Source organism: Gymnoscopelus microlampas, assembly GCF_963454915.1.
Source record: "Gymnoscopelus microlampas genome assembly, chromosome: 1".
In the NCBI taxonomy this organism is placed as follows: domain Eukaryota; kingdom Metazoa; phylum Chordata; class Actinopteri; order Myctophiformes; family Myctophidae; genus Gymnoscopelus; species Gymnoscopelus microlampas.
This window is the reverse complement of record NC_139962.1, coordinates 63,300,998-63,313,551: the sequence shown is the minus strand read 5'-3', so window position 1 is coordinate 63,313,551 and position 12,554 is coordinate 63,300,998. Positions and strand designations below refer to the sequence as shown.

General features: G+C 42.1%; 1 protein-coding gene across 1 annotated transcript in view; it reads right to left on the bottom strand.

Moving 5' to 3' along the window:
* Positions 1-12,554, bottom strand: part of LOC311051934 (limbic system-associated membrane protein-like) — a gene marked incomplete at its 5' end in the record, with an annotated part of 213,702 nt that overhangs the window by 64,703 nt on the left and 136,445 nt on the right. Inside the window, 2 exons of the mRNA XM_084066666.1 lie at positions 2,314-2,401; positions 4,746-4,890. Of these exons, the coding sequence (XP_083922792.1) occupies positions 2,314-2,401; positions 4,746-4,890 (233 nt within the window). The remainder of the gene's footprint in view (positions 1-2,313; positions 2,402-4,745; positions 4,891-12,554) is intronic.

The following is a 12,554-nucleotide window of genomic DNA, read 5'->3' as shown; positions in this document are numbered from 1 at the left end:
TTTTACTTGAGTAAAAGTATTGTCATGAAAATGTGCTGGAAGTACTGTACCAAAAGTACCAAAGTACTAACATGTTTGAAATTAGCCGATCTACAAGCTCACAACGCGTCGCATTGTGAGCTTGTAGATCTGCTATTTTCAAATAGCCCATGTATAAAATAGGGCTAAAGTGGTTAATGTGTGTTTCATAATGTAATCATTTATATCTTAAAAGTAACTAGTAACTATTTATCAAATTATTGTAGTGGGGTAAAAGTACAATATTTGCCTCTGAGATGTAGTGGAGTAGAAGTAAAAGTACTGAAAACTGGAAACACTCAAGTAAAGTAAAAAGTAAAAAAGTAAGTACAGTACTTGAGTAAATGTACTTTGTTACTTTACACCACTGCAACCTAATAACTTGGGTTCTAGCAGGTGGTGGTAATAACCAACCAGATTTAACTGTGGGGTTTGTAGAAACTATTTTAAGTTTCAAATACAGATTGAAACGTGTTCTCTTTTTTTGCCATGAGTAATTATTCATTTATGTTTAACTGCACAACAACACAGTGTTCTATATGTGTGTTCTATCTAGTCTCACACGCACACACGCACACGCACGCACACACACACACACACACACACACACACACACACACACACACACACACACACACACACACACACACACACACACACACACACACACACACACACACACACACACACACTAAATTGCACCTGGAACACAAGCTGATAAATTATCTTTGGGGTTCTTCCTCCTGATTGGATGAAATGTGTAACCTCCCTGAACATTTATTTTTTTGTTTACTAAAACGCTGGAGAAACAGGGAGACCTGTTCCTGAACAAACTCTGCAATGATTACTAACACAATATAGAGCTTTGAACTTAAACTTAAACATTTTGTTTGAAACAATATTTGCCGCACCTTTAATTACACTGACAGTGACAGCGTGGCAGTGTCTCTGTGTGCTGTGTTGTTCTCTTGGGTGTTTTACTTGGGTATTTTATCCTGTCTGTGTAAAGAAAGTTTCATGGTGCTGGGTCACAGCAAACATCCCCCAGTTCCCACAACACTAAAACACTACATTAAATGAGTAGTCTACCACAGCCTAGTAAATAAAGTGAAGCATGGTGCAATGCACATATTCAGATGGGACTCCCAGGTTTAGTGTTTTGGGCTTTCGCCAGGTTTGTTTCTGGCTCTAAACCCCCTGTACGCCATGTTCTGTTCTGTTGGTGCTGGAAAAGTTAGTTTATTCTCCAACTCTACTTCCATTTGAGCTATTGCTGAGCACGTGTAGGACACTGCAGTGTCATTTTGACCGGGAACGCATCTGTGTCATTTTAATATTTATTTGGCTATTCAAAAATAGCAGATATACAAGCTGTATTTTTGATCTGCTATTTTTTTTTAAATCGTCAAAATTTGAATATATATACAGTATATTTTTTAAAAGGAACATTTTTTACTCTGTTACAACTTATGGAGATCCCTGGAACAAAATATTTTGTGATGGGGGTCCACGGCCAAATACATATAAGTTTTGAGAACCACTGATATTATAGCAACATAAGTTTTTAAAAAAAGAAAATGTTATGATTTAGAAGACATTTGTAGAATCCCCAGAAGCAAAGATTTGAGTTAAACATGTTCGCTTTAAAAATATACATATTCAAAGGTTTGCACACATTTTCCACTATTTTCCCCAAAAATAGCAGATCTACAAGCTCGCCGTGCTATGAGCTTGTATATCTATATTTTCGAATAGCCAAATAAATCTAAAAACAGAGACGCGTTCCCAGTTTGAATGGGTCAAATGCTACAAGATTAAGGATACACAATCTTATTTAATACCACGCCATATGAATTCTATACCATTCACATTGCCTCAACTTTTTTTTTTGTTTTGCCCATTCAGATTTGCACATTTTGCAAGATCTTTCAGTGACAAAACAACAACACCACTATCTATTTGAACTGGCTAATATTGCCTCATGTATGCTAATGACAAATCGGCATTAAAGCTGAACTACTTGTCCCCCTGTCGTTGTGCACACATCCTACAGGCTACAATTACATGTAATAATTTTCTTAATCAAGCTACTGTAATGTAGAAGTTAATAGGAAGTCTATTTGGTTCCATTTATACCGTCTCAGAGTTAAATGAACATTGATGATTTTACAGTGTAGATGGCAGTCCCAGAGATATGACATTGTATCAAATGGGGGTTCCCCCGTGGCCTATTGCATATCAAACCTGGGGGTCCTTGAAATGAAAAGGGTTGAGAATCAGTGAGGTACACATTACCTTGTACAATGAGGTAGACCTGTGAGGTCTTAGGATGCTGTTTGGTCTGTATGGTACATGTGTAGGAGCCCTCATCATATACATTCACCTATAGAAATACAGAGAAGAGAAGAGAAGAGAAGAGAAGAGAAGAGAAGAGAAGAGAAGAGAAGAGAAGAGAAGAGAAGAGAAGAGAAATCATATTAATCTTCTAATATATTATATCAGTATACCTTAAATGTCATTTTGGTTTAAATGATGTTGTGGTGTCATCATTTAGCCTATACCGGCACGGCGGCACCCCTAGAGCACCCCTGTATAATGGTACAGCCCACGAGGCAACTCCCATTCCAGACAGGAAGCAGGAAGAGAAAATAACATTTTCACAAAAGCGACATACCAAAGCCTATACCGCTTGTGCTATAACCACGGCCCGCGTCAACCAAAAAACACGCCCTGCTTCTGTGACGCACAGAACTGCCTCTCGCCTACAACAATTGCAGACTATTCTTTTGGCCGATAAAGTATAGACCCCTCAATGGACGACGTCACACTGATAAGAACCAGTATGCGTGCGCAGGCCGGCACCAAATGATGTGTCTCGCTAGTTGAATGAACTGAAACCAGCGCACCCCGAAACAATAGAAGTCCTGACGTCACTCGTTCATCCCCTGGGTCGTAAAGTAATTTCTCTATGGAGAATAAAATTGGGTCATCTTAGAATCATCTCATATAAGAATTGTGGTCCAAAAATAAACAAACTGTCTCAGCGATATTGTCAGGCAGGTGGCTCTGCATCGTTTATGATAGTCAGTCACTCATATTTGATACAGTCTGTTTCTGGCGAAAATGTAACTAATTCGGCGGAAGTAACATTAGCGTTTTATCACCGTCAGTTGATGCTTCATATCCATATGAGTCAATCTGCCGAGATCATTAGTTTATTTTTGGAACACAGTTCTTATTTGACGCGATATTAAACACGTCTATGGGAGTTCAGAACGGGGGGAAAAAAAAGCAACCCAGGTAGGATGTGTAAATTACATCAGACTTCGGTGCTCTATTGATTGCATGAAACAATCACCTGTGCGTCCAGTCTCAATGTTGGTAAACAAATAATTGGTCTATAGTTTTTGACCGAGACGGATGTGCGCCGAAGTTCGCTTGAGCCGACTCAGCACCCGTTCAAGTTATGCACCGATAGGGACAGAATCGCAAATCATGTTTTGGCGAGAGCGTTTTCACCAACTGCCACTCAAAGTGGCTACTCACAGCGCGTCCTTGCACAAATGATATAGGCTTTGGGATGCGAGATTTCAGTCAACTGTGTAAAACCAGAGCATTTAAAGCAAATCTGCTGTAATGCTGTTGTTGTTCCATAAGAAAGCATTGTCTGTAAGTGTGAATACTTTAATAATCAGCTTCATAGACCTGTATTAGTTAAACTTATGTGAAAGTGATTTTGGTTGTATTGTTTATGCTAAGATTTAACACAGCCATGTTGGCCACTTGAATGTAATTCATTTGTGCTGTACGTTGTTTTTCCAGTTTCACTCCGTGTTCACAACTACATGCACCTTGAGTCTGCAATAAATATGTTGGAGCTTAAAGCATACATCCTGACTCATGTCCTCTGTGAATTGAGTTTAGCGTTCTGTCTAATTGGGGTCGCTGCATAATTTAGCTTCTCAGAAGACTATCAAGCATTTAGCAATTAGCATATGTCCCTTATATCATAATTCATTTAATGTGATACCCCTTTTATTTCACTGAAGTTACTTTAGGGACTTTTGTTTCACTGTACTGTAGGGTCCCTTTCAAATCTGAGCAAAAGGCTATTTAAGTCCTTGTTCTAGCCCTTAGTCATAATTCTCATGAATATTGGTAAAGATATTATCATAATCATCATCATCTTTCCAACACTCCCACACAACCATAATCTAATCTTTTACAGCCTACGTATATTGAAAACAGCAGTGCTACAGAACGGCTACAAACACATCACATCGCACAGTGAAGACACTAACGTCTAGATGTAGCATTGTTCTCTATAATGCAGGGGTCTTCAACAGGGGGTCCGGGACCCCTAGGGGGTCCTCAGAGTTACTACAGGGGGTCCGCCAAATCTTTGTGTGATATGATTTTTTTTTCATTAACCACTTGAACCCTAGCGTCCATTTTCCAAGGAGAACTTTAGCCAAAAATAACAGATCTACAAGCTCACAACGCCTCGCGCTGCGAGGCGTTGTGAGCTTGTAGATCGGCTATTTTTGGCAAAGAGCTATCAGTGTAGGGGGAAAAAGAGCAGACCACGTAAACAAAAAAAGTTTAGTCTGAAACACAATTTTATACAATATAGAGGGGGTCCCTGCTTCATCTCTCTCTCAGCTAGGGGGTCCTTGGCCTGAAAAGGTTGAAGACCCCTGCTATAATGTGATGCCGTCGTATAGTACCTTCTGTATGCGCAGGCTGTACTCCAGCTGTCCTTTAGTCACCAGGTCTACTCGGGGGTCCAGGGACCACTTGTCCTGACCAGTGAAGATGATGTTGGATCGATTGAGCCAGGCCACCTTGGACACTTTGTCATCCACATAACACCTGTGGACACAGAGAGAGAACACGAACAGAGAGGTGAGGAACACTTTGTCATCCACATAACACCTGTGGACACAGAGAGAGAACAAGAACAGAGAGGTGAGGAACACTTTGTCATCCACATAACACCTGTGGACAAACAGAGAGCAAGAACGGAGAGGTGAGGAACACTGATGAGAATGAGTAACACCTGTGGACACACAGAGAGAACAAGAACAGAGGTGAGGAACACTGATGAGAATGAGTAACACCTGTGGACACACAGAGAGAACAAGAACGGAGAGGTGAGGAACACTGATGAGAATGAGTAACACCTGTGGACACACAGAGAGAGCAAGAACAGAGAGGTGAGGAACACTCACTTTGATTCTCATCAATAGGCTCTAGTCTATGCACAGCAGCCATATTGGAAAGAAATTGGGCCTCTTCTTACTTCCTTCACAGGTGTTACCAATGATACTAATGAAGGCACTGTTACATTCTGGTCAGGGTGCTGATATCGTGCATGTTGGCTCACTAGAAACACTCCATTTTGGTTCCCAAATGGACCCTTATGGTGGGTGTGTAACTACGGGTCCATTTGGTTCCATTTGTACACTCTCAGAGTTATATGGGTCCTTGAAAATAAGACAACCGCTATGCCACACTAAATGGAACAGAGCCTTAATTAGTATTATTGGTAACACCTGTGAAGGAAGTAAGGAAGGGGCCCAATTTCTTTCCAATATGGCTGCTGTGCATAGAGCCTAGTATAGAGGACAAAGAGAAAGGCGTTAAAAAAAAGGGTAGGTCACTTTTTTAACTTCATTATGAAATTATTTACAAATGTCAAATGGGGGAAATTATAGCTTTTAGGTGATCGCAAAGAGTAGGCGGACAGCGTGAAACCCAGTTTGGTTCACGGCAAGTCGAGGGTTTCAAAACAATAATTTGCTGAAACAATTGGCAAAGCAATTTGCACAGTGATGGAAGTAGCCTGGAAAACCAGACGAATCTGCCGGTGCAAGATCATTTTTTTCGCTCGGTTGCAGGATAAAATTTCGCTGCCCCCTAAATTGTGGGGCACCAATCAGGGCCCTGTATGCAAATTTGGGGCGGGTTTATCACCAGAGGCATTTTTTTTTATCGGCCCCTTGGAAATGCAGATTCCACACAGAGATGCCAGACTAATATCTACACAGTGATATATATAGCTTGTAGATCTGCTATTTTCAAATAGCCTATGTATAAAATAGGGCTAAAGTTGTTAATTTCATAATATCATAATTTGGATCTGAAAAGTAACTAAAGTTTTCAAATAATTGTAGTGGAGTAAAAGTACAATATTTGCCTCTGAGATGTAGTGGAGTAGTAGTAAAAGTATTGAAAATTGGAAATACTCAAGTAAAATACAAATACCTCAAAATTGTACTTAAGTACAGTACTTAAGTACATACCTAGTTACTTTACACCACTGGATCAGAGCCACTACACTGCTATGTTTGTGGTAGCCCCATTATGAACCTCTCACTCCGCTATACAGCTCCGAGATGAGGTTCCACTGCGAGCTCTACCGGAATCGGTGGAACGGCCGCAAAGGGTCCGTGGATTACCGTTTTCGCCACATCGTATCTAAAAAACTAATGGTAGTTTCCAAACTGAACAGATTTTTGAGGTATGGTCCGGAACCCTAACTTTCTGGTCCGGCACGAAACAACCGTTTAAAATCGCTTATTTAGTCAGCCTGTGGCCATGTTTCCCATTGTAGCCGAACCGGGAGCAGTACTGGCACCTGATGTAGGGTTTTTGTCCGGGTTGAATGGGAGGGGAGTAGAGTACACAAATTAAGACTTCAGCAGGTGCCATAATTATATCTCCTGATGTTACCCGTTACCCTCTCTCTCTCTCTCTCTCTCTCTCTCTCTCTCTCTCTCTCTCTCTCTCTCTCTCTCTCTCTCTCTCTCTCTCTCCACACGTCTGTCGAACACCCTCGTCTTTCTCACACTCCTGTTTCTTTCTCGTTGACCTCTCGTCTATGTGTTAATTCCGCCTTTCTCCTTGCATCTGCACTTCACAAATCAACCCCCTGTGTATGTGTGTGTGTGTGTGTGTGTGTGTGTGTGTGTGTGTGTGTGTGTGTGTGTGTGTGTGTGTGTGTGTGTGTGTGTGTGTGTGTGTGTGTGTGCGTGTGCGTGCGTGCGTGTGTGTGGAGATGTGCCAAGCCTGACAGAACAGCCACTCTGTAGCCTCAGTCTACCAGACATCAGCCCATGCCCTGAACTCCTATATCTGTCCTGTCCTCTCTTCTCTCTTCTCTCTCCTCTCCTCCTCCTCTCCATCTCTCTCTTCTCTCCCCTCTCTGCCATCTCTCTCGCCTTCCATCTTACCTTCTCTCATGACAGGAGTCATGAGAGAAATAATAATAAAATAATGTAATATCCCTGCCTATCGCCCAAGGTAGGATATAGAAGTAAATCTAAAGCTGTAACAAATCAAAGTCAGGTCATTCCTGTGTCGGCCCAGATAGCAGGTTCTATGTATTTCTGTTAAGAAATTCAGATTCCCCTCAGGACAAGGCTTAGCAAGATCAGAGCACCAATTTAAATACCTGCTACGATAGGGCTGTTGCACGGCAGACGTGTGCACGTGAGAGCGATAAACCCCACCTACTCTACCGCATGGTCTTTGCATTTCACTGGCCTCAACTGTGACCAACTCCCCTATACCTATCCTAAAGAAAAACTCTCTTTGTGTATAATGATCACCCTCGTTAACAAGCTAATTAATTGCAGCATCTGAGTCGTTAGATCCTAATGGCAGCCTGTAACAGATGCACATTGTTAATGCTGCTCTTATATTCTCAAATGCAAAGTCTTTACGGCAAAGTGAATATGTGCCTGCATGCATATTACCAATGAGTGTGCGAGCAAACGTGTGTGCGTGTGTGTGTGCGTGTGTGTGCATGCGTGCGCGTGTCTCTTCATTACTCCTCTCTAAAGCAGTGGCGGCAGCAGCGGTACAGAGGTCACATAAATGATTTGACCTCCGCGATGGGGGGGGGGGGGTTGTACAGCTATAGGTTAACAACAGGTCAGAAAAAGTGAAGAAGGAGACTGAGAAGATGATGCAATAAAGAAATATTCTTGCGACGGGTGAATTTACTCTGCCTACTAAGGAGGGATGGAAGGCGAAAGCATGGCAGAGTTTTAAATTGGTCGTGGACTCACGCCCGGTGCACCAAATGCAAAGCGGTGCTGAGCTACGGCAGTAAGCGAACGGGGACATCCACCATGAAGCGAGCTCCGTTATTCCGAGACCCAACACCATATAGCCACACACTGTAGGGCCTTGGCTGAGGAGAAAAGAGAAGCCCTTCAGACCTACACCAGACTTGACTGCCAGGATCATGTCCTTAATTACAGTCCTCAAGCATGGCCTGGACAATGACCTGACGCACTTGCAGTGGTGGAAAAAGTACTCAAATTCTTTACATAAGTAAAAGTACCAATACTGAAATATAAAAATACTCTGTTACAAGTAAAAGTCCAGAATTCAAAATTTACTTGAGTAAAAGTACAAGTATTGGCATCAAAATGTACTTAAAGTACCAAAAGTAAAAGTACTAAATATTTGAAAATAGCAGATCTACAAGCTCACAACGCGTCGCATCGCGACGCGTTGTGAGCCTGTAGATCGGCTATTTTCAAATAGCCTAGGTATAAAATAGGGCTTAAGTGGTTAATGTATGTTTCATAACATCATAATTTATATCTGCAAAGTAACTAGTAACTAAAGTTTTCAAATTATTGTAGTGGAGTAAAAGTACAATATTTGCCTCTGAGGTGTAGTGGAGTAGAAGTAAAAGTATTGGAAATTGGAAATACTCAAGTAAAGTACAAATACCTCAAAATTGTACTTAAGTACCACTGCACACTTGTTGAAGATGCATGCTCCTGCATCTCTTGCAACACCTCAGCGAAGGCCCTAATATGGTAGGCTTTGTTTACTACAATGATACTAAATTAGGCTATTATACAATTAGTCCTGTCGTTTTCTCAGGTTATTACTGTATATGTTGGCCATGTGTGTTACACAATTAAAAAGCCTATTTGCGTAATTGCTGTGCTCCGCTAAGGGTCTTAGGCAGCGCAGCTTCCTAAGTCCTGCTGCTGGTGGCTGAGACGAGGTTCAGCTCTGTGTGTCACTGAAGTCTATTCAGGATATATACACAGAGCTTGGGATACCCATGTACCTGTCTAAATACTTCAAAAACGTAAATGAAGTCCACAATCACAACACCAGAGGCAGCTCCACTGATCATGTTCAACCCAGATGTGGCACAAACAAGGGAATGAACTCGTTCGCATGTTATGCAACAACAATGTGGAACGCCCTACCAAAAGGCGTAAAGGAGTGTAAAACCCTACTCACTTTCAAAACTGCCCCAAAGAAACACCTTCAGCGGGCTGCAATTCCAAACTGGCCCCTGTCAAAGTCTTAACCTAAAAACTGGACATTAAACCATTAAGACCGGGAAAGCATCGGTCATTTTAGATTGTAACCACTTTAACCATTATTTCATACTTTGGCTATTACAAATTAGCAGATATACAAGCTCATAGCGCGGCTATGAGCTTGTAGATCTGCTATTTTTGAAAAATCTTGAAAATGTGTGCAAATCTGGATATATATATGTATATTTTTTAACTCAAATCTTTGCTTCTGGGGGTCCCTGGAACAAAATATTTTGAGATGGGTGTCCGCTGCCAAATACATATCACTTTGGGGGTTCTTGACATGAAAAAGTTTGAGAACCACTGATTTTATAACAAAATAAGCTTTAAAAAAGGATTTAGAAGACATTTGTAAAATCCCCAGAAGCAAAGACTTGAGTTAAAAATGTTCACTTTAAAAAATATATTCAAAATTTGCAAAAATGTTCACGATTTTTCAAAAATAGCGTCTCTACAAGCTCATAGCGCGGCACTCTGTGAATGGGTTAAAGACACAACATTTGTGTAGCCAAAATTCAACCAGCTTCGCATGCTTTTTGTCCGTCAAAGGGCAAACATTTACGAATACGTGAGGCAGTGGCACCACCAGAGTGCCAAAATATCCGCCGCGTCCATGTGCCCATACCCTAGGTGGGGTTGGCGAAAGGGCCTTTCTGTGTGGAGTTTACATGTTCTCCCCGTGTCTCCTAGGGTAGGTACCCTCACAAAAACATGTAGGAAACCTGGTCTCTACACTGCCTCCCCCTGGTCAGCCGGGGCGCCTGATGGAGGGGAAAGGAACTGGTTGGAATAACGTGTTCCTTCCACTCGCAACGTCCAACCGGGGAAACTCCCCCCTGTCAGGTGATAAGAAGCGGCCTGCTCACTCCCCATGCATTGAAGGAAGCATGATATGAACTCAGTTCGGGGCTCTGCCCAGGCTGGCAGAGGGAGAGTAACGCCCAGGATTACAAGCTTAGGCAATTGACACTGGGTGAAAAAATGGGTTATGAAATTGTGGGATAAAAAAAATAAAAAGACGCAACTTTTCTGTGGCCAAAATTCAACCAACTTGTTTTCTGTCCATCAAAGGATACACGTTCATGAATACTTCAAGTCTCCTCTGGCAGTGGCACCACCAGAGGAGACAGTGGTTGAAGAAACTGGGGAAGAGAAGGGGGGCTGAAGAAGAGGCTGCTGCTCCAGCTCCACCCGCTTCTAAGAGACCGCGTCAGTTTGACGAGTGGGAGAACGTTTTTTGGAGGAGGTGGAACTGAGGAGGATGAGGCGGAGGAGAGCTACATACGCCAGAGGCCAACCATGAGCGACGACCGCTACGTGCTGGGCTGGTGAGATAAAAACACAGCACAGTGTGTCCCAGGCTCACTCAGTTGGCACGGCAGGTTCTGTGCGTGCGGGGCAGCAGCAGTGAGAGGGTCTTCAGTGTGACAGGCCGTACTATCGAGGAAAGGAGAACACGCCTCAAGCCCAACACTGTGGACGCACTATTCTTCCTCCACGGTGATGTGCAGTGGCGGAAAAAGTACTCATATGTTTGACTTAAAGTAAAAGTAAAAGTATCAATACTGCAATGTAGAAATACCCCATCTCCGGAATTCAAAATGTACTTAATTAAAAGTACAAACGTATTGGTATCAAAATGTCCTTAAAGTACAAAAGTAAAAGTACTCATCATGCAGAATGTCCCATTTCGCAGCTTTTCAAATGTGTAAAATGTATACAAATCTTTTGAAAATAGCAGATCTACAAGCTCACTTGAAGATCGGCTATTTTCAAATGGCCGAAATGTATATAGGGCTGAAGTGGTTAATGTGTGTTTTGTAATAATAATCAAAATCTACAAAGTAACTAGTAGTTTTCAAATCATTGTAGTGGAGTAAAAGTACAATATTTGCCTCTTAGATGTAGTACCCCACTAACACTTTAAGGGAAGTAGTGGAGCGGTAGATCTTGGTGTTTGGGGATTAATATGGATAACAGTTTACAAATAATAAACGTGTGTGTGTGTGTGTGTGTGTGTGTGTGTGTGTGTGTGTGTGTGTGTGTGTGTGTGTGTGTGTGTGTGTGTGTGTGCGTGTGCGTGTGTGTTTGTGTGTGGCGGATTAATACAATAAATAGAATAAAATAAACCAACATCCCAACAGCGATGAAGAGATTACAGTATTAGTGGTTTCTGCTAGATACATCGCTTTCAGGAGTGTACACACACACACACACACACACACACACACACACACACACACACACACACACATTAATACTCTCTCATTCGCATCGTCAACCCCTCGAAACCCCCTGAAGCGTCGATTTCAGTTTTCTATCTCTCGCGCTCGTCGCCCCCGCTCCACTTTAGACTGTGTTTATTCCTGATGCGTTTAAATTGCTTTGTTGTCTGTCCCGTCGCGACTGGTGGGGCTGACGGGGTTGAGAGATCTCTTTCATTTGAGCGCCCCTCCCCACGCACCCCCACAGCTGTGTGTGTGTGTGTGTGTGTGTGTGTGTGTGTGTGTGTGTGTGTGTGTGTGCGTGCGTGCGTGCGCGCGTGCATGCGCGCGTGTGTGTGTGTGTGCAGGGGAGGGATCATGGTTGCAGGTGACAAAGCTTCATGTCGTCACAGTCGTGTGGAAACCAACTCTGATTCTGTTTCTGAACCGTTACTTTTCAGGCACTACAAATAAGCACCTATGTTTTAAGGACCCAGTGTTCTTATAATTTAGTCACAAGCTCTTGTTAATACTTTACATTAGGGATGTCCGATATTATCGTTGTCCCAATATTATCGCAGGCAGGTGTGTGTGTCTCTGTCCAGCTGACGCTCGTTAATGTTATAGGCATCAAGGCAATTATGCTTCTGCACTGTCAAATAGGCCAACATCTAATCTAAGATTAGTGGGACTCATTCAAATGACCACCAGTGAGTCCTGGGACTTACTTCATTGAAAACCTAACAACATCACTATATTATATTAGATTTATTAGATATTACATTGAGATTATAGCTATTTTATTTTATTCGATATGTGATGTTGTTAACTGATAATTAGTTGACTTTTGCTGGGAAAAGCCTGCATATATCGGTATCGGTTGATATCGGTATCGGAAATTAGGAGTTATCGGATATCGGTTAAAAAGTCAATATCGAACATCCCTTTACATTGGTTAAATATGTATAAA